Source organism: Alexandromys fortis, unplaced genomic scaffold (genome assembly GCF_014885135.2).
Source record: "Alexandromys fortis isolate MF-2015 unplaced genomic scaffold, M_Fortis_MF-2015_v1.1 scaffold_262, whole genome shotgun sequence".
Lineage (NCBI taxonomy): Eukaryota > Metazoa > Chordata > Mammalia > Rodentia > Cricetidae > Alexandromys > Alexandromys fortis.
This window is the reverse complement of record NW_026068147.1, coordinates 1288185-1307570: the sequence shown is the minus strand read 5'-3', so window position 1 is coordinate 1307570 and position 19386 is coordinate 1288185. Positions and strand designations below refer to the sequence as shown.

Below are 19386 nucleotides of genomic sequence, written 5' to 3'. Positions count from 1 at the left end.
CCACTACCTCACAGACGCACACACCCCACCACCTCTTAACCTCCTGCCACGCTGCCTCTTTTAAAACACGAGCACACTGGTAATTCAAACTCTCCGTCTCCCTCTCCCCTCTGATAAACGATCGCTTTGCCGTTTATTATCAGGCAAAATCCGTGCACAAATATTAAAGGACAAATGGGGACCCAGAACCGAGTCTCAAGCCGCTGCTCGCTCCTTCCTCTAAAGGACCACTTTCCCCTTGGTCGCATCCATCCCCAATGAAAACCCTGCCTCTCGGACGGACAAAAAATGCTTCTTTCAGTTGACTAGTTGACCGGTGACAAAATTCTCGTAACACCCCTTCCCTTTCCCTCCCCCCACTTACCTCCCCCAATCTTCTCTTTATCAATCCTCAGGATGAACTTTCTTTTTAATTATCCCAAAGGACCATTGTTAAAAGTGTTTGATTTTTTTTTAATCCAAATCAAATCTTGGAGTATGTGTGTGGTTCAGTGGAGATGCTGTAACAGGCACACAGAGCAGCAAGGGAAAAAGAGTAATTTTCACATGATATGATTGTCCACAGGGACAATCCCAAGAAACTCATAGAATAGCTGTGGCAAAGAAACCCAAAATAAAACAGTCCACTAGAGTTCGACATCAGAGCAGCAAACAACTGAAAATGAAGTTAGAAAAATTTTATCGTTTAATTTAGCACAAAAATGTGGGATGCTTATGTATAAATTGAATAAAATATGTACAGACTCTCTATGCTGAAAACTACACATCTGTATTGAAGGAAACCCAGAGTTCTGGGCAAATCATACTGTATTGATTGCTGCAACAGTCAATATTGTTAAGATGTTAACTGTCCAGAAATTAATTATATATCCAGTGCAGTCCCAAACGAAACCAGAGCTTGCATTTAAAAATCACAAAGCTGATTCTAAACGTTACTGAGAAGCAAACTGAAAAGGGGGTTGAGAAGAGCCAGAGACAAAAGCAGGGACAAAGATCTGGATCTGAGAAGATGGCTGAGCTGCCCACGGCGTCACCAAGGAAACCCAGCGTGTGCTGGTAGAACCAATTCCTGACCTTAAAGCAGAACCAGATGAGAGCAAGTCTGTTCCTTTCTTGTGGTCATTGCTGGGCCCAGGATTCCCCTCTGAGGGAGGGACTTTTAAACTCAAACTATCAACACCTAAGGTGCATTTCATGACAAAATAGGCATGCACAGGACATGACCTAAGTCATTCCCCCACAACCTAGGAAACAATGCTAAGGAAGTTTGCACTGCCTGCCCTCCCTCAGTTTACCTTGATATTAAAGTTGTTTGGAAAACAAACATGGGTGATTTCAGGATTTAAATGATCCCTGAAACTCCCTACTAATACTATCATCTGAATTGTGCCTCATTTATTCCCACACCTCCACTCTGGTACAAGAAATGTTTTATGTCCATGCTGGTCCCTGACAGCATGCACCACCATATTTGGCCCTACCTCCCCAGTGCTGAGATTGTAGTTGTGCACCACCATATTTGAGCAGGACTCCAAACACAGTTTACCTCACTGAGAACATTTATTCCCAAGAACAGATGGAAGCTTCTGTGCAATGTTTTCTTTCATCTATTGAGATAAGATTCCATAGTCCACACTTAATCTACGAGAAACTCAAGAACAAACCCACCTAAAGTGCAATGTGGGAGCCGCACTTGTTGCCACTGAGGCGGGACTGACGGGAAATGGACATAAAGCACCTGCTTAGCAGGAACATTCACACACTGGTGCTGGAGAGAATTACATGTGAATTCATTTGTCCAAACTCAGGAAGGCCTGAATGTGACTTGTGCATGTTGGCACTGTTACTGTTAACATACAGAAGTGCTGTCCACGACGCCATGTCTGCCCATAGGAACTTCAGTCTGACCAATATTCCCTGTAGATTTGGGGAAAGGAGCAGAGACATCTAATTCATATGCTCTGCAAGCCTTCTAGAACACTCCTGAGAACGTCTTTATAGAAACTCTCGGAGAGAATTTAATAAAACCTTTCAAACGATTGTTCCTCACATGGCTTATTGTTAGTATTTTGGTGTGTTGAGATGGGGGTCTCACACCATAGCTCAGGCTGATCCTATAGACAAGGTCTCCCCTCGGCCTCCCGAGAGCTGCAATTACAACTGTGAGCCATTATGTCTGGCTTTCTTAACAATTATTGAAAGGCACTGGAAAGGCGGGGAAAATTTGACTGTGAATGATGTCTCCCTTCTATTGGAGTGTAGGATTTACACTCTAATAGGTTTGTGCCTCTAGTTAATTCCAGGTCAGGTTTGTCTTTTCCGGGCATCTTGTCTGCATGGATCTGATTAGGGTCAAGATTCTGAACGAAACAATCAAAGGTCCACACTAGTTCCCTCTGATGTCTGGTCTCCCAAACACCACGAGAATCTATGATAACTCTAGCTGATACACACTCCCAATTATGAGATGATTTTCTGTGCTCTTTGACAGTTTGGATTAGACGTAAGTTTGTAGAGTTTATTTCCCATATGAATCCTCTGATGAAGAAGGACCCTTGCCACATTCAGCGTCAGCATGGACTCGCTGGTGAATCACAAGGCTCGAGCTCCAGCTGAAGCCTTTCCCGCAGGCCTCACACTTGTACGGTTTCTCTCCAGTGTGAACTCTCTGGTGGGCTTGGAGATATGAGCTCCAGCTGAAGCCTTTCCCACACGCCTCGCACTTGTACGGTTTCTCGCCAGTGTGGATCCTCTGGTGGGCCTGGAGGTAGGACCTCTGCCGGAAGCGTTTGCCACACACGTCGCATTGGTAGGGTTTTTCTCCTGTGTGGACTCCGCGATGAGCTAGAAATTTGGAGGCCCGACAGAAGCCTTTCCCGCACTCCTCGCACTGATAGGGTCTTTCTCCGGTGTGGGACCTCTGTTGGGCTTGAAGCTGTGAACCCACACTGAAGCCCTTCCCACACTCTGCACACTGATATGGTTTCTCTCCCGTATGGACCCGCTGATGCACCTGAAGACTCGAGAACTGACTGAAGGCTTTCCCACATTTCTCGCATTTGTAGGGTTTCTCTCCGGTATGGATTCTACAGTGAACGTTCAGATCTGAACTCCGACGGAAGCTCTTCCCACACGTGCTACATTTGTAGGGTTTCTCGCCAGTGTGGCCTCTCTGTTGGGCCAGAAGGTTTGAGGCTTGGCTGAAGCCTTTCCCACACTCCTCACACGTGTAGGGTTTTTCACCCGTGTGGACTCTAATATGAATGTTAAAATCAGAACTCCGACTGAAGCCCTTCCCACAAGCCTCACATTGATATGGCTTCTCTCCAGTGTGGCCTCGCTGATGGTCCAGAAGATTCGAGGCCCGACAGAAGCCTTTCCCACATGCCTCGCATTTGTACGGTTTCTCTCCAGCGTGGCTTATCTGATGAGCTTGGAGGTGCGAGCCTACACTGAAGCCTCTCCCACACTCCCCACACTTATAGGGCTTTTCTCCTGTGTGCATTCTACTATGGATGCTAAGGTGTGAGCTGTAGCTAAAGCTCTTGCCACAGACATCACATCTGTACGGTTTCTCTCCGGTGTGGATTCCATGATGGGCACGCAGCCATGAAAACCAGCTGAAGCCCTTCCCACGTTCTTTACACTGAAATGGTTCCTTTCCAGAATGGACTCGCCGATCCACAGAGAGATACGTGCTCTGACTGAAGCCCGCCCCACTCGCCTCACATTTATGGGGTCCCTCTCTTGTGTGGACTAACAGAGGGGTCTCACCACATGAGTTTTTCCCAGGAGTCCCACACTCCTCATATTCGTTTGAGTTTTCTGCAGTGGGGACGCTCTGGTGGTGATGAAAGGGTGGCCTTTGACCGAGATTTCTGAACAGTGTGTCAGACTTGTGTGATCTGTGTCTTTCTTGCACTCTCTGGCGGCACTGAAGACTTGAGACCCGATGGAAGGTGTTACGGCTCTCACACTTGTAAGGCTTCTCTCCTGGAAGAGCGTGAAGATGGTGGCTGCAACCGGAAATTTTCACACATGTCTCTTCTTCATGGCATTCTCCATGGTGAACTTGAAGAAATAAATTCTGATCAGAATGTTTACTGAAGCCGGCGTCTTCACACTGGACACCATCCCGTTTCCCCAACGGAGAGCCAGTTTCTCCAGCGTTCCCCATGCAGTCTCGACCCTGGGTTAACTCCCTTGTAACTTGGTGCCAGATTCCTGAGCAGAAAAGCTCCTCGTGCGGCAGGTACCTCCATCCTACCTCCTGAAGCAACTCCGTCTCATTTAGACTCCTGGCTCCTAAAAGCATAAAGAGAGTTCAGAGAGAGGCAGGGCGTGTGGATGCTCTATTGGCTGGAGCCTGAGTTACATAGTTAAGATCTCAGCCTAAGGCTTCACTGGACCAGAGGATGGTCCCCTTCCCTTTAACACCCTGTGTCTGTCATCTCACCTCCACGCCCTAGAAGCCAAGGCTCCCATACTTATTAATGAGAACCATTTAGAAGAGTCCTACAGAGCATCACAATGACACTGCTCACCACACACATAAATAAATAAATAAATAAATAAATAAATAAATAAAGTTTTTAAATGTAAGGTAGAAAGTGACCAAGGAAGACAACATTGATCTATTACCTCCCTGCATGTGTGTGTGCGCGCGCGCACGTGTGCGCGCATGCATATGCAAACACATGTGGACACATCCACAGTAGCTATCCAGATGTAGAGGAAGAGCATGATGTTAATAAGTCTGAGGGAGTCCATGCAAGTGGAGACGGATGCTGAGAGCAGGATGGACTCACAAGATTCGTACAAAGCCCTGGCTGACACCAGCCCCAAAGCTGTGCACATGCTAAGAAGCAGGGTGGATGAGTCGCTCTGTTCTCACCTGTAGACTCACTGCTGCAGCTAGTGATCAACATCCAAAGCAGGTCATCTCTCTTGAGCCAGGGTAAAACATCTGGAGTCATGAGCTGATGCCCTGTGAAGGATATATATATCCGAGACAGGATTTCACTGTAGTTTTAGAGCCTGCCCTGGAACTAGCTCTTGTAGACCAGACTGGCCTTGAACTCACACAGATCAGCCTGTCTCTGCCTCCCAAGTGCTGGGATTAAAGGCGTGTGCCACTACCACCCAGCTTTGAAGAATATATTTTAAATCAACACAGCAGAGGCTCCAATTCCTAAAGATATGTATTCCATGGCATCTGCTTCGGGATATCAAACCTATTCTTTCCCAAACTAATAACAGAAGTCAGTGGAAGACATACATTGTCTGAGAAGCCCCAAAACATACAGACACAGACTTTAGTACAAATCAGTTGACACATGCCTATGTTTATTACTCCCCTCCCTTGTCTCCCAAACAGTTCTTGGCCAGGTCCTAGATAGACTGTCAGGGTATTTTCTTTTGTATTTTATTACACTTATATTTAGTGTGTGGTTGTGTTCACCATTGGTGGTCACAGACAGCAGGTGGGACTTGGTTCTTTCCCTTCACAATGTAGGCCCCAGGGACTGAACTGGGATCATCAGCCTTGGTACCAGGTGCCATTATCTGATGACCATGTTTTGGCTTTAACCCTATTTCATTTAATTTTTTTAAATATTTCTTTTGATTTTTATTGACGTGTGTGTGTGTGTTATGACTGTAGGTGCCCATGGAGACCAGGAGAGGGCAGCAGATCCCCTGGAGCTGGAGTTACAGGTATTTGGGAGCCACCCAATGTGGGTGCTGGGAACGAAACTCTGGTCCTCTACAAGCACAGAAAGCATTAACTGATGAGCTCTCTCTCCAGTGCCTCAACTTCCTTTAGTGGAAATAATGTTGGTAGAAATGACTCAGAGTGTGCCACCACCCACTAATTGAGACTGTGATTTGAGAAAGATGAAAACATACTACCACGCTTTCAATTTACATTTATAAAACTCGGGAGATTCCAGTTCTATATCACATGACAACTCGAAACTATTTCAGGAGCTCCGATCCCATCTAAGGCCACACTGCATGAACCTGTTCTTCAGCACCAGTATCTGCCCTCACCCAGTGACACCACATTCCTGAAGGTCTCCAGCATCACATCGTGGTACAGCTTCCTCTGGGCAGCATCCAGCAGGCCCAGCTCCTCCTCGCTGAAGACCACGGCCACATCCCTGAACGTCACCATCTCCTGGGACACCAAACACTCAACTTCAACCTCGGTCTTCTGCAAGAAGGACAGCTCTGAGAAATGTGGGGAGGATGAGCAGGGAGCAACCTGGAGTCGAGCACCCAGAGTCCGTGTTGCCGTGCTATCCGCCCTCTCTTTGTTACTGTTCCTGTTTGGATTTTGAGACAGGGTCTTGCTTTGTAGCCTTGGATGATCAGGAACTTGCCTTGAAGACCAAGCTGGCTCTGATCATGTGTTGATCTTCCCACATCCATCCCTGCCTCCCAAGTGCCGGGATTACAGGTGTGAACCACCATGCCTGATAAATTCATCTGCTTAATCATATAATTTTTTTTTGCATGTGACAAATCATATAATTTTTAAATGTTTTTGATACTGGGAAATGATAGATTGAACCCAGGGCCTCATGCATACGAGGCAACAGCTCTACCACTGAGCTATATCCCCGGCCCTGTCCTTCTTGCACAGTTGTATACAGGAGAGCGTCCCGACCGGAACACTACTGGCATTCTATGCCAGTACTCTACAGCTGTGGGGGCTGTCTGATGCACTGCGGGATGCTCACCATCATCTCTAGCTTATATAATAAACACCGCTGGATCCCCCAAAGCAGGGTGACAGAACTGTTTCCACTTGCTGTCTGGGGGTGAGTTCCATGTGCTCTAGACTCATCATGGCCAACGGGGCTGCTTTAAGTTTTCATTTGGGAACTGGTCACTACTGGAGCCCAGAACATTCAGGGTCCCCAGACAAACCACAGTCATCCCAGATGAGGATCCATCCAAGAGTGAACCAGGAAAAGGTATCTTTGTCTCAGCATCTTGCACCCCACCCCCAATATAAGGTCTTGCACGGAGTCTGCTGGATGTTGACCTCCTGGGCAGACCTCAGCGGTTGTCTGAGCTTCAACCTCCCAACTCTTTGGAATGCATTAAAACAGGCGTTGCCTCACAGGGTGGTTCTGAGGAACCCGGCAAGTTGCCTTGTATGACTAGACTTTTCAACCTGAATACACTGTTCCGTCAATAAAACACATTCACGTAGTAAATGGAAACTTGGAAATCAGTTAGTAAACACAGCCAGCGTATGACTCAGCTATGAAAAGGAAGTCCTAGCTTATGTGAAAATGACCATCTTCTATGATTAATTAGAACACATTGAACAATATGTGCTCCATGCAGAGCAACCAAAGTATCCTATGTCAAAAGCAAGTTTTAGGGGCTGTAAAGATGGCTCAGTAGCTAAGAGCACTGGCTGCTCTTCCTCAGGACCCAGGTTCAATTCCCAGCACCTACAGCTGACTGTAACTCCAGTTCCAGGAGATCCGATGCCCTCTGTGGGCATCAGGCACACACATGGGGCACAGACTTATATTCAGGCAGAACACTCGTACAAATGAAATATTGTAATGTGTTTTAATTTAGTATTCCTAAATAACAGGAACAGTAACGAAACTTCCTTGAATTTTTTCTGGAGGAGAATATTCATTTATGTAAATATCACTAGAACATTCCTTAACACATTAAAACTACTAAGCTATTTAAATATCTGTGAGTAGAGAAAAAACATCTGTTGCAAGTACCTCCTCCATGACAGATCATGTAGACTTATGGGAGCATAATGTCATTGAAAACATGGAGTAAAAGCCAGAAATCTCAGCACTGAGAGTCAAGAAGGAGGATTGAAACTTTGAGACCAGACTTAGCTACACAGTAAGACTCGGCCTGTTAAAAAAAAAAAAAAGAAAGAAAAGAAACCAGGATTTGAAATACAGCTCAGTAATAGAAGCCCCACCTAGAATCCCCCAGTGAGGGGCTGGGGTGTGGCTCAGTGGTAGAGCCCCTGCCTAGCACAAGGAAGGCCTTGGATTTGATATCCAGTACTGAAAAAGAAGAATTAAGGTGTATAATATTGCTTGAAAAGGTATAATTTTAAAGTTTTAGCTATACTATTATTACAAATAAAGTATTGTGTCATGGAAAAAAGAAGAAAGGAAAATTGTTGGGGAATATTATTTTAAGGTGTGTGCTTTTTGTTTATGCTGCATTTGTTTAACTCTGTGAAGCAGTGATTCTTTGCCTGTCTAAAACACATGATGGTCTAATAAAGAGCTGAATGGCCAATAGCGAGGCAGGAGCAAAGATAGGTGGGGCTGGCAGGCAGAGAGAATACATAGAAACCAAGAAGAGGAGAAGCAGTGTGAGAAGAAGGGGAGGAAGATGTCAGGGGCCAGCACCAGCCAGATGTGGAGAAGAGTGAAGTAAGAGCACAGAAGTCAGAAAAGCAAAAGGCCCAGCAAAAGGTAGGTGGGACAATTTAAGATAAGGAAAGCTGGCTAGAAACAAGCCGAGCTAAGGCCAGGCGTTTGAAAATCAGAATAAGCCGTGTAATTCATTTGGGAACTGGGTGGTGGCCCCCCACAAAAGCCAAAAGAATAAAACATCCCAACAACAGAAATTGGGTGTTTTACAAGCAAAATGACAGCAAATGTGGATTTATTCAGCATTTCACACTTTTCCATACTGGGGTCATTTATCCAATTTCGAGGTGATTATTAGATTTATTTATTCTTATTATATACATATATACGTATGTGTGTGTGTGTTTTGCTTGCCTATATGGTTCTGTAACACATGCATACTTGGTGTCCATGGAGGGCAGAAGAGAATGTCAGGTCCCCTGGAACCGCAGCTATGGAGAATTGCAGTCACTCCATGGCTGCTGGGAACCAAACTTGGTCTTTTACAATAACATTCTTAACTGCTGAACCATCTCTCAGTCCTTTGAGGTAATTTTTAGAAATAAAAAGAAATTGATATATATTAAAATAAAAAGGTTAATAAGCATTTAGCAACAGGTTCTTGTTTCAAAAACAAGTTATTTTATGTATGAGTGTTTTGCCTACATGCACGTCTATGCACTGCATGCAGAGGCCAGAAGAGGGCAGCAGATCCCCAGAACCTGGAGTTACAGATGTTACATTTGCTAGGAATGGAACCTGGATCCTCTGCAGGAGCAGCCAGCACTGTTAACTGCTGAGCCCAACAAGTTCTCCAACACCCACTGTTCCCCTCTTTTCTCCCCCAGAGAAAAAAGCAAGATGTCAGAATCGTTGAGAAATTATACTACACTTTCTTGATGTTGTTCGTTTTGTTTTGTTTTTTGTATTTTGGAGACAGGGTTTCTCTGTGTAACAGTTCTGACTGTCCTGGTAGACCAGGCTGGTGATCAGCACCACGAGTTAGACAATACTTTGAAACTTAGAAAAAGCCCAATTTGGCCAGGCAGTGATGGCACACGCCTTTAATCCCAGGACTCGGGAGGCAGAGGCAGGCAAATGCCTGTTAGTTCAAAGTCAGTTTGGTCTATGCATTAAGTTCCAGGCCAGTCAGGGCTATCTAGTGGTGCCGGGTCTCAAAAGAAAACGAAACAAAAACAAACGAAAAAGCTCAACTCACCTTGGCCTTGGTCATCCTGTTGTCTTCCGGGGGCACAGCTGCGTCTGGGGAAGACATACTCCGGGAGAGAAGACAGCCCGTGCGAGTCTGGTCATCTGTGCTTCCAGCCCACGTGGCATCCGCTTCTCAGTGTGGCTTGATGACAAGAAGGAGCCGGATTTCAGTCACAGCTCACACTGTCTGCTCAGGACCCTGTAAAGGAGACCCGTGCCAGCCACACACAACACATGTCCTATGGGTCTCAGGACTGCGGTTCTGTTCTAGGGCCGGCAGAGACAGCAGAAAGTGCTGTCTGCACTCAGAGCATTGACCCAAGGGGTGGAGTTGGGTTGAAAAGTATGTGACCCAAATAAAGGGCACCGGCAGAGGTGGGGAGGGGAGAGGGCTTGCGCTCCTTTGCGGTTGGCGGCTTGGTTCAGGTTCCCCATCCCCCTTGGGACCTAGGAAGCAGCAGCAGCAGAGAGCTGGACCCCCAGCGGGAACAGCCGGTGACCTGGCCTGGATTCCTCTTTCTGTCTGGCAATCATTATGCACAGGCTTTGCTGTTAATAAAAGGTAACACAGTCCCCGGATTTTCTTGGAGGAAGCCCCCACTGTGCATGAGTCCCATTCCCCAAGGAACACCAAGGTCTAATCCCAAGCCACAGCACCTATTCTGGCTGCCTGGTGGACAGCTACATGAACCATGCTTACTCATTGGATAACTCCTCCTGAAGGCCAACTGCTGGCCACTCAGAGGATGGCAGGATGGGGTCCACGAAGCAGAGGTCCCTGCAACCTGCTAGTGTGGAGAAAATAAAAATGAAGATATGTAAACAAGAGTCACACTTTAGTGACCGTGCACCTGCAGAAGAGCAAAGGAAGGCAAGCACCTTTTTTCTAACTATACTTTTCATTTTGTTTGAGTCAGGGTCTCACTACATAGAGTAGCCTACACTAGGAGAGTTTGAGGTCATCTTGGCCTACACAAGGCTCAGTCGCACACACGAGGATTGCTGAACTGTCCACTCTGTGTGTTTTTGAATGGCAGTCCTAACAAATGAATAGAAAAGTTCCTCTCTTGGTCTTCATATACAAACACAGTAAATCTTAAGTCCTACTGAGTAAACATCCCAAAAAGGAGGCTCCCTGCAGCTCACTGACCTGCTAATCTTACGGGATGGAGGCGCACCAGGTTCAGTAAGCCTGTCTCAGAAGATATAATGTGTGTGTGTGTGTGTGTGTGTGTGAGAGAGAGAGAGAGAGAGAGAGAGAGAGGCCTCCACACACACCTATCACCCCTACACATACATACACACAGGCACACACACACATGCGCACACATATGCACATTACTCAAGGGCAAAACAAAACGCACTGGGAGAGGAAGGAAAGCAGAAAGACTTTCAAAAACAAGACAGTAAGAGAGTGACTGTCACACGGGAGTTCATTTTACTCTATCTGAAAGTATCTGGAAATTTCCACAGTGAAAGAAAACACTGTGAATACTCTGACAACCATTTCCCAGACTCACTTGTGAACACCACACTTCCTTTTTGAAACAGGTCTGGGGCTACGGAGTAGGCTTATCAGAGAAGAACACTGGCTGCGCTTGCTGAGGACCCGGGTTCTGTTCCCAGCACCCACTTGGAGGCTCACAGTCATCTCTAATTCCAGTTTCAGGGGATCCCATGCCTTCATCTGAACACTCCAGGTACCAAGCATGTACACAGTACAAGACTTACATGCGAGTAAAACACTCCCACACATAAAGCTAAAAATGGAAAAACAAAACAGGTCACAGAGGGACTGGAGAGACGGCTCAGCAGTTAAGAGCACATATCGCTCTTGCAGAGGGTGTGAGTTTGGTTTGCAGCATCCACACTGGGTGGCTCACAACCACCAATAACTCCAGCTGCAGAAGCTCCAACACCTGTGGACTCCATGGACACCTGCTGCCCACTGACAGGCGTGTGTTTGTCTGTGTGTCTGTGCAGGAGTGGATGTGCGCATATGCACATACTCATAATTTTAAAAAGTAAAAATATATTTTTGACAATTAAAAATTCCTTAAGCAGTCAGGCAAAAGGGTCGGAAGAAGCAAGGTGTGGCGGCACACACTATAATTTCAGTTCTGAGGTGGGGGGATTGCAAGGAGAGCCTAGTGGGTTCTAGTGCATCCAGGCTACAGATCGAGATCCTACCTCAAATAAATAAATAAGTGAAAATTGTCATAACATCTCTGACACAAAGTGCTGCATCCACATGCAGGGTGACAAACTTCCGTGGTCCCGAGAACACTGCATGTACCAAGAACTATACAAACATACAAGATGTGTATTTGTATAGTTACCAAACCAGATACCACACAGAACACACACACACACACACACACACACACACNCTTTTTGGGTCTGGCTTATCTCACTCAGGATAGTGTTTTCTATTTCCATCCATTTTCCTGCAAACTTCAAGAAGTCCTTGTTTTTTACTGCTGAGTAGTACTCTAATATGTATATATTCCATACTTTCTTCATCCATTCTTCAATTGAAGGGCACATGCATGCATTTTTTTTGTACTCTATAATTGATCCTAAAACCAAATGTGTATTACAGATGCTCTTTGCATTCCTTTTTGCACGAAGGGAAACTATGGCACAGAAAGATTCAGGGTGAGGGAAAGTGAGTTTGTCATCACCAACTCGAGGAGTTTCTGCAAACGCTGCCAAGTCCAGGTCTTCCTTGGGGCCAAACCCCCAGAATTTCTAAACTTTCCCCCAAATCAGAAGGCAGCCGATGCTGCCGTGCAACATCTGCAACAATGTCTCATTTCGGTGACCCGGAAGAGATCCTCGCCCCTCCCGTTTCCAGACCGTGGAAGTCAAAAGAGATCAGGTGGTACTCAAGTCCACCCCGACCCTCTCACCTTCCTTGAAGGACCGCATTCACAGGATCTCCAACCTCTACAGGCAAAATGCCCCGTAACGCCAAGCTCCAAAACTACAACTCCCAGGATTCCTAGGGGCAGGAGCCCGGGGCAGAGTTTGCGCCATCACCCCATAGGGAAGTGGCGTTTCCTAGAGTTCTCAGATTAGTTGGCTTTACTTTCTAGCCCTCAGGCAACCGAAATCTCACCAAACGTGCGGATTGTACTTTAGTTTATCCCATGAAACATTTCCAAAGTCAAGCTTTCCCGTAGAAGTGCTCTGACCACAGAAAGCGTCTGGACTACATGTCCCAGAATTCTCTGAAAAGCTCTTTCCCCACCAGCTTACAATTTTCCTTTCAATAAACAGGTGGAAACTGGGCATGGTGGGCACTCCTGGCGTTTCAGTGCTTGGGAAGATGAGGCAAGAATCCTGCGTGGGTTACTATCTTAGTTACTGTTCTATTGCTGTGAATCGACACTATGACCTTGGTAACCACTATAAAAGAAAGCATTTAAATAGCGGCTTGCTTGCTGTTTAGAAGGTCAGTCAATGCTCCTCATGTCAGAAAGCAGACAGGCATGGTCCTGGAGCAGTAGCTGAGATCTTTGCACCTGACCCACAGGCAACAGGCAGAGAGAAATGCAGGACCCTCCATGGGCTTTTGAAACTTCAAAACCCACCCTCAGTGACACACTTCCCCCAGCAAGGCCACAACTTCCAGCCCTTCTGATTCTCAGACAGTTCCACTCCGTGGTGACTAAGTCTTCAAATATATGAGCCACTATCATTCAAACCACCATGGTCACATAAGGAGAGCATGTCTCAAAAACACAGGAAAAAATTGTCAGGTTGTGCCTGAATCAACTTTTCTTTTTTCTGTTTCACGCACTGATCCACACGCTGGGATGGCTATGTTTGGCTGTTTCGCACACTGGGATGGCTATGCTTGGCTGCTTCACGCACTAATCCACACACTGGGATGGCTATACTTGGCTGCCAACTTGACTACATCTGGAGTTAAAGAAAACCCAAGGGACTGGGTACACCTAGGAGGAGTTTTTTTCTTTTTCTTTTCTTTTTTCTAAAGATTTTTTTTTTATGTACATTGGGGTTTTGCCTTCGTGTTTGTGTGAGGATGCTGGGTTCCCTGGCATTCTCTTTAACTGGAGTTAAAGACAGTTGTGAGCTGCCATGTGGGTGCTGGGAATCGAACCCAGGTCCATTTGGAAGAGCAGTCAGTGTTCTTAACCACTGAGTCAACTCTCCAGCCCAGGGATTTTTTTTCTTAATTAAATCATTTGAAGGGGGAAGACCCACTTCTAATCCAGATCTTTTGAGGTGGGAAGATCCACGTTTAATCTGGGCTGCACGTTCTTGGACCTTCCGTTCGTAGACAGCCATTGTTGGACTAGCTGGACCACAGCCTGTAAGACACTCTAATAAATCTCCTTTCTATATACATTAGATACATTCTATAAATTCCGTTCCTCTAGAGAACCCTAGTGCACAAGGTGTGGTGGTTTGAATGAAAATGGCTTCCATAGGGTCATAGAGAATGGCACTATTAGGAGGTGTGGCCTTGTTGGAGTAGGTGTGGCCTTGTTGGAGTGAGTGGGTGTGCATTGTTGAAGGAAGTGTATCACTGGGAGTGGTTTTGAGGTCTCAAATGTTCAAGCTAGGCCTTGGATGGCTCACTTGCTCTTCCTGCTGCCGGTGGATCCACATGTAGAACTCTCAGCTCCTTCTCCAGCACCATGTCTGCCTGCATGCCGCCATGCTTCCTGCCATGATGATATTGGACTGAACCTCTGGAACTGTAAGCCACCCCAATCAAATGTTTTCCTTTATAAGAGTTGTCATAGCCATGGTGTCTCTTGCCAGCAATAAAACTCCAAGACACACCCGGTGTTGTGGGATATTATTTTATGATGTGTTACATTTGTTTATGCTGTAGACTATTTGTTTAATGATGCAAAGATATGTTGCATTTGTTTAACTCTGTGAAGCTGTTGCTTTGTCTGCCTGAAACACCTGAACAGCCAATAGCAAGGCAGGAGAAGGGATAGGCGGGGCTGGCAGGCAGATAGAATAAATGAGAGGAGAAATCTGGGAAGGGAGGTCGAGAATCGAGAAGAGGGGGAGTGAGAAAAGAAGGCTCCAGCTACCCAGCCACCTAGCTAGACACAGAATAAGAAAGAAAGAAAAGATATGCAGAAAGGTAAAGGCCCAGAGGACAATTTAAGAAAAGATGGCAAGAAACAAGCCAAGCTAAGGCTGGGCATTTATAAGTAAGACTCTGTGTGTGTGATTTATTTAGGAGCTGGGTAGTGGGTCCCCGAAAGATCAAAAGAGTTAAGAATAAAAAACAACTACACATGGCCTATGAAAGAGAAGAAAGTGAGTCCGTCATGTGGACCCGAGCGGGCTCAGCAGATAAAAGCTCTTGCATCTTTGCAGTTTGGCTCCCAGTACCCACATGGTGGCATCTCAAAGACTGCTTTTAACTCCAGCACAGGAGATCTGCTGCCCTCTTCTGGCCTCTGTGGGCACTGCCCAGACACATAAGTAGAAATACATCTTTTAAAAAAAGAAATACAAATAATGATAATAATAAATGAGATATTTGAACTGGGCTGAGTAAAAAAACTATACAAGCCTGCACTTACCCATGCAGACTTACCAAGAAGCAGACTGCTCTGTGACTTGACTGCTCTCAATTTACGGTTCCTGGCTCCGCATGCTCTTCATCACGTACACTATTCTGCACCAAATCGCATGATGTAAAACTTCGTGCCACCTCTAAAAGGTATTTCCTTTGTTCTGAGGATTTGTTTTAGAAAGACTCCTTGGGGAAGGTGGCTTATAGAGATATTGTGAAGAGGCTCCTCTTGCCCCCCCCCCCCTCCTATGGTCTATCTTTGCTCCCTCTTTTATTAGAGTGGCTTACAGGCTGTGGTCTGGCTATTCCAACAATGGCTGTCTACCAACGGAAGGTCCAAGAATCCAGTAGTTGTTCAGGATGTCTCATCCGGTCTCCAGTGTACACTGGAATCCCAAAGAAGTCGGCTCTAATGCCAGTGAAGAAGTAGATTCCAGAAAGAGCATGGAGCAAGGAGCAAAAGCTTCTTCATTCTGTCCCGGAACTTGCTCTGTAGACCAGGCTGGCCTCAAACTTAGAGTTGCACCTGCCTCTGCCTCCCAAGTGCTGAGCCTAAAGATGTGGCCACCACCACAGGTCTAAAGCTTCCTAATAACATTTCCTTCATGGGTTGCCATTAGAAGGGGTGGCCCAGATTTTGGGGGTGTCTTCCCACCTCAAATGATCTGTATATAAAGTGGGTCTTCCTAATTAAAAAATCCAGCTGGCTAAAAATCCCTCCAGGTGTGCCCTGTGTTTTGGGTTTTTAGTTAGTTCCAGGTATAGCCAGGCCGACAGATAAAACCAGCCGTCTTGCTTTCTACTGTGTTGTTTCTGCCCAATGTTCTCCCTCCTGCCTTGAGGGCCAGTCATGACTCTGAGGTCCTCTCATTCTGATAAACCTTATACCTCAAAGTATGTGTCAGCTCATATGTAACAGATATGTAAACATACTTAGTAAGTGTTATGTGATGTTAGTATTAGTAATTAAGACTGAACTGAAAGAGCCCTAACTAGCCAGATTTGCAAGGTTGGCAGAGTTATCTGGCAAGCTGCTGCCATGGAATGTACTAAAGCTTGTCAATTTGTTATTAATGGATGCTTTTTTTCCCCCCAGAAAGGGCTTCTCTGTGAAACCCTGGCTGTCATGGAAGTCACTCTGTAGACCAGGCTAGCCTCAAACTCACTCACAGATCCACCTGCCTCTGCCTCCCAAGTGCTGGGATTAAGGGTGTGCACCACCACTGCCAGACTAGTCAATGGATTCTGTCACGGGGAAACAGAAATGCCTGTGTTTCAGGAGTAACGTACTTATGACTGCACCACATCACCAGGAAAACCAAGGGTCCTTTTGCGTCCCTTCATCTTGTTAAGAAAATAATTTAAAAATAGACTCAGAAGGAAGCCTGAGGACAATTTTTATTAAAATTTGAGACAAAATTAGGGCATTCACGCTGAGAACCTTGGCAGTTACCTGTAGAAGAGGGAGAGGAAAAGCCACACTTTCCAAAGTTAGGGTACAAGAAAGCTGGCAAACGTTTGGCAGCTCCTTGGGCAGTTGTGGGGGTGGAAGGGTGAGGGAGGGACTTTAAAAAACCTGAGAAACTACAAGGTGTTTGGAAAAGCATGCCCAGGTTTCATCCAGTATTCGGGAGAAAAAGATGTAAAGAAGGAAAAAATGAAAGTTTCGCTTTTTGAGTTAGAGAAGCAGGCAGGGCCCCCATGTTCTCTGAATGCTACTGCAAACATGAATACCGAGGGGGGAGGGGTCTTCCAGGAAGGAGGAATGAGTTGTGAAATATTACCTTAACTGTGTAAAGATGCGCTGCTTCTGTTTATGCTGCATTTGGTTTGCCTTGCCTGCCTAAGGCACCTGATTGGTCTAGTAAAAAGCTGAACAGCCAATACAGGCAGTAGAGGGATAGGCAGGGCTGGTGGGCAGAGAGAATAAGGAAGAGGAGGATTCTAGGCTGGAGAGAAAGAGAAAGGGGGCGCAGCCAGCCAGGTGCAGAGGAAGCAGAAAAGCAGGACTTCCAGAATGGAAGAAAGTTAAAAATCCCTGAGGCAAAATGTGGATAAAGAGAAACAGGTAAAACTAAGTTATAAGAGCTACTGGAACCAGGCGGTGATGCCGCACACCCTTAATCCCAGCACTCAGGAGGCAGAGGCAGGCGGATCTCTGTGAGTTCAAGGCTAGCCTAGTCTACAGAGTGAGTTTCAGGACAGGCTCCAAAGCTACAGAGAAACCCAATCTCAAATAACAAACAAAAAATATAAATAAAAATAAAGCTAGTCTGTGGAATATATACATATTAAAGTACTACTCAGTGGTAAAAAAAAAAAAAACAATGACATCTTGAATTTTGCGTGCAAATGGATGGAAATAGAAAACACTATCCTGAATGAGGTAACCCAGACCCAAAAAGATGAACATGGGATGTACTCACTCATAATTGGTTTTTAGACATAAATAAAGGACATTGAGCCTATAATTCTCAATCCTAGAGAACCTAAATAAGAAGGTGAACCCAAAGAAAAACATATAGTTATCCTCCTGGATATTGGAAGTAGACAAGATTGCTGGACAAAAATTGGCAACTGGGAAGTGGGGTGGGATGGGGGAAAGGGGAGATGGGGAGAGAAAAGTGAGAAGGGGAGGATAGGGAGAGCTTGGGGGAATGGGATGGTTGGGATAATGGAAGGTTGGATATGGGAGCAGGGAAGTATATATCTTAATTAAGGGAGCCATTTTAGGGTTGGCAAGAGTCTTGACTCTAGAGGGGTTCCCAGGGGTCCAGAGAGGTGTCCCCAGCTAGGTCCTTGGGCAGCTGAGGAGAGAGAGCCTGAAATGGCCCTATCCTATAGCCATACTAATGAATATCTTGCATATCACCATAGAACCTTCATCTGGGGATGCATGGAGATAGAGACAGAGACCCACATTGGAGCACTGGACTGAGCTCCTAAGGTCCAAATGAGGAGCAGAAGGAGGGAGAATATGAGCAAGGAAGTCAGGACCGCGAGGGGGTGCACGCACCCACTGAGACAGTGGGGCTGATCTAACGGGAGCTCACCAAGGCCAGCTGGACTGGGACTGAAAAAGCATGGGATAAAACAGGACTCTCTGAACATGGCAGACAATGAGGGCTGACTGAGAAGCCAAAAAAAATGGCACTGGGTTTTGATCCTACTGCATGTACTGGCTTTGTGGGGGCCTAGCCTGTTTGGATGCTCACCTTCCTAGACCTGGATGGAGGGGGGAGGACCTTGGACTTCCCACAGGGCAGGGAACCCTGACTGCTCTTTGGACTGGAGAGGGAGGGGGTGGGTTGTGAGGAAAGGGAGAGGGAAAAGGGAGACGGGGAGGAGGCGGAAATTTTTAATAAAAAAAAATAAAGCTAGTGGGACAAACATAAGATAAGAGCAAGCATTCATACACTCATAACTAGTATTAAGTCTCTGTGACTTTATTCAGGAGCTGGTGGTCCAAGAAGGCTGCGATTATCTTAACCCATCCCACCCCCTCTCACCCTGGTGCATGCATGCGCACAAACAGGCACACACACTATGTAGTTTGGAATGTCATGTCTCTACCCACAGCTACATCTCAATATTCCATTTTGGCCAGGAGGAAGTAGATTTGCCTTAATGACCCCATCAAAACCCAGATACCTAGACCTTTTTATATGACAACTTAAGTCTTAAGGGACCATACTGCTGCTTCTATTTTTAGAAGGGAAATGGGCTGGGCGTTGAGGGAGGGGAGGACATCTTCAGTCTTCCTACTGGCTACTGGCTACCTAGCTACCAGTTTCACCAGCATTTGTGTTCTCGTCTGAGTCAGTTGTCTGTGTGAAGCCTGCATCTTTCTATGCACAGAGCCTCGGTTCTCTCGAGTTGATAGAAGCACATGCCAAGGTCTTTCCATATTGTTATGATACTGAGCAAGTTGGGACCTTAGAGGCAGGTCCCATGGTGGGTAGGTCCGAACCACAACGGGTGAGGGACAGACAAATACACCAGACAGACAGAGTTTGAACGTGGACTTTGTTGAGATAAAGAGTAGAGGGGAGATGAGGGAGAGAGAGTAGGGGGAGAGGGAGAGAGGCTAAGGTCTGATTGCCTCTTCAGAAGAACAGTGGGGTGGGGCAGGGCAGAGAGAGAGAGAGAGAGAGAGAGAGAGAGAGAGAGAGAGAGAGAGAG

At 46.2% G+C, this 19386-nt stretch overlaps 1 protein-coding gene across 2 annotated transcripts; it reads right to left on the bottom strand.

Annotated features, from left to right (window-relative positions):
* Nucleotides 1-702: 702 nt before the first annotated feature.
* On the bottom strand, nt 703-12607 carry LOC126491413 (zinc finger protein 45). Of its 2 annotated transcripts, none has more exons than XM_050127058.1 (6): nt 12542-12607; nt 10330-10417; nt 9637-9828; nt 6052-6214; nt 4895-4987; nt 703-4305 (listed from the first exon to the last, which is right to left on the bottom strand). In XM_050127058.1, exons 3-6 carry the CDS (start codon nt 9691-9693, stop codon nt 2519-2521), a joined length of 2100 nt encoding a protein of 699 aa, XP_049983015.1. In that variant the 5' UTR covers nt 9694-9828; nt 10330-10417; nt 12542-12607; the 3' UTR covers nt 703-2518. The 2 variants fall into 2 exon arrangements, with proteins under 2 accessions (XP_049983015.1, XP_049983016.1); XM_050127059.1 differs by having other exon boundaries at nt 6052-6178.
* Between the last annotated feature and the right edge of the window lie 6779 nt (nt 12608-19386).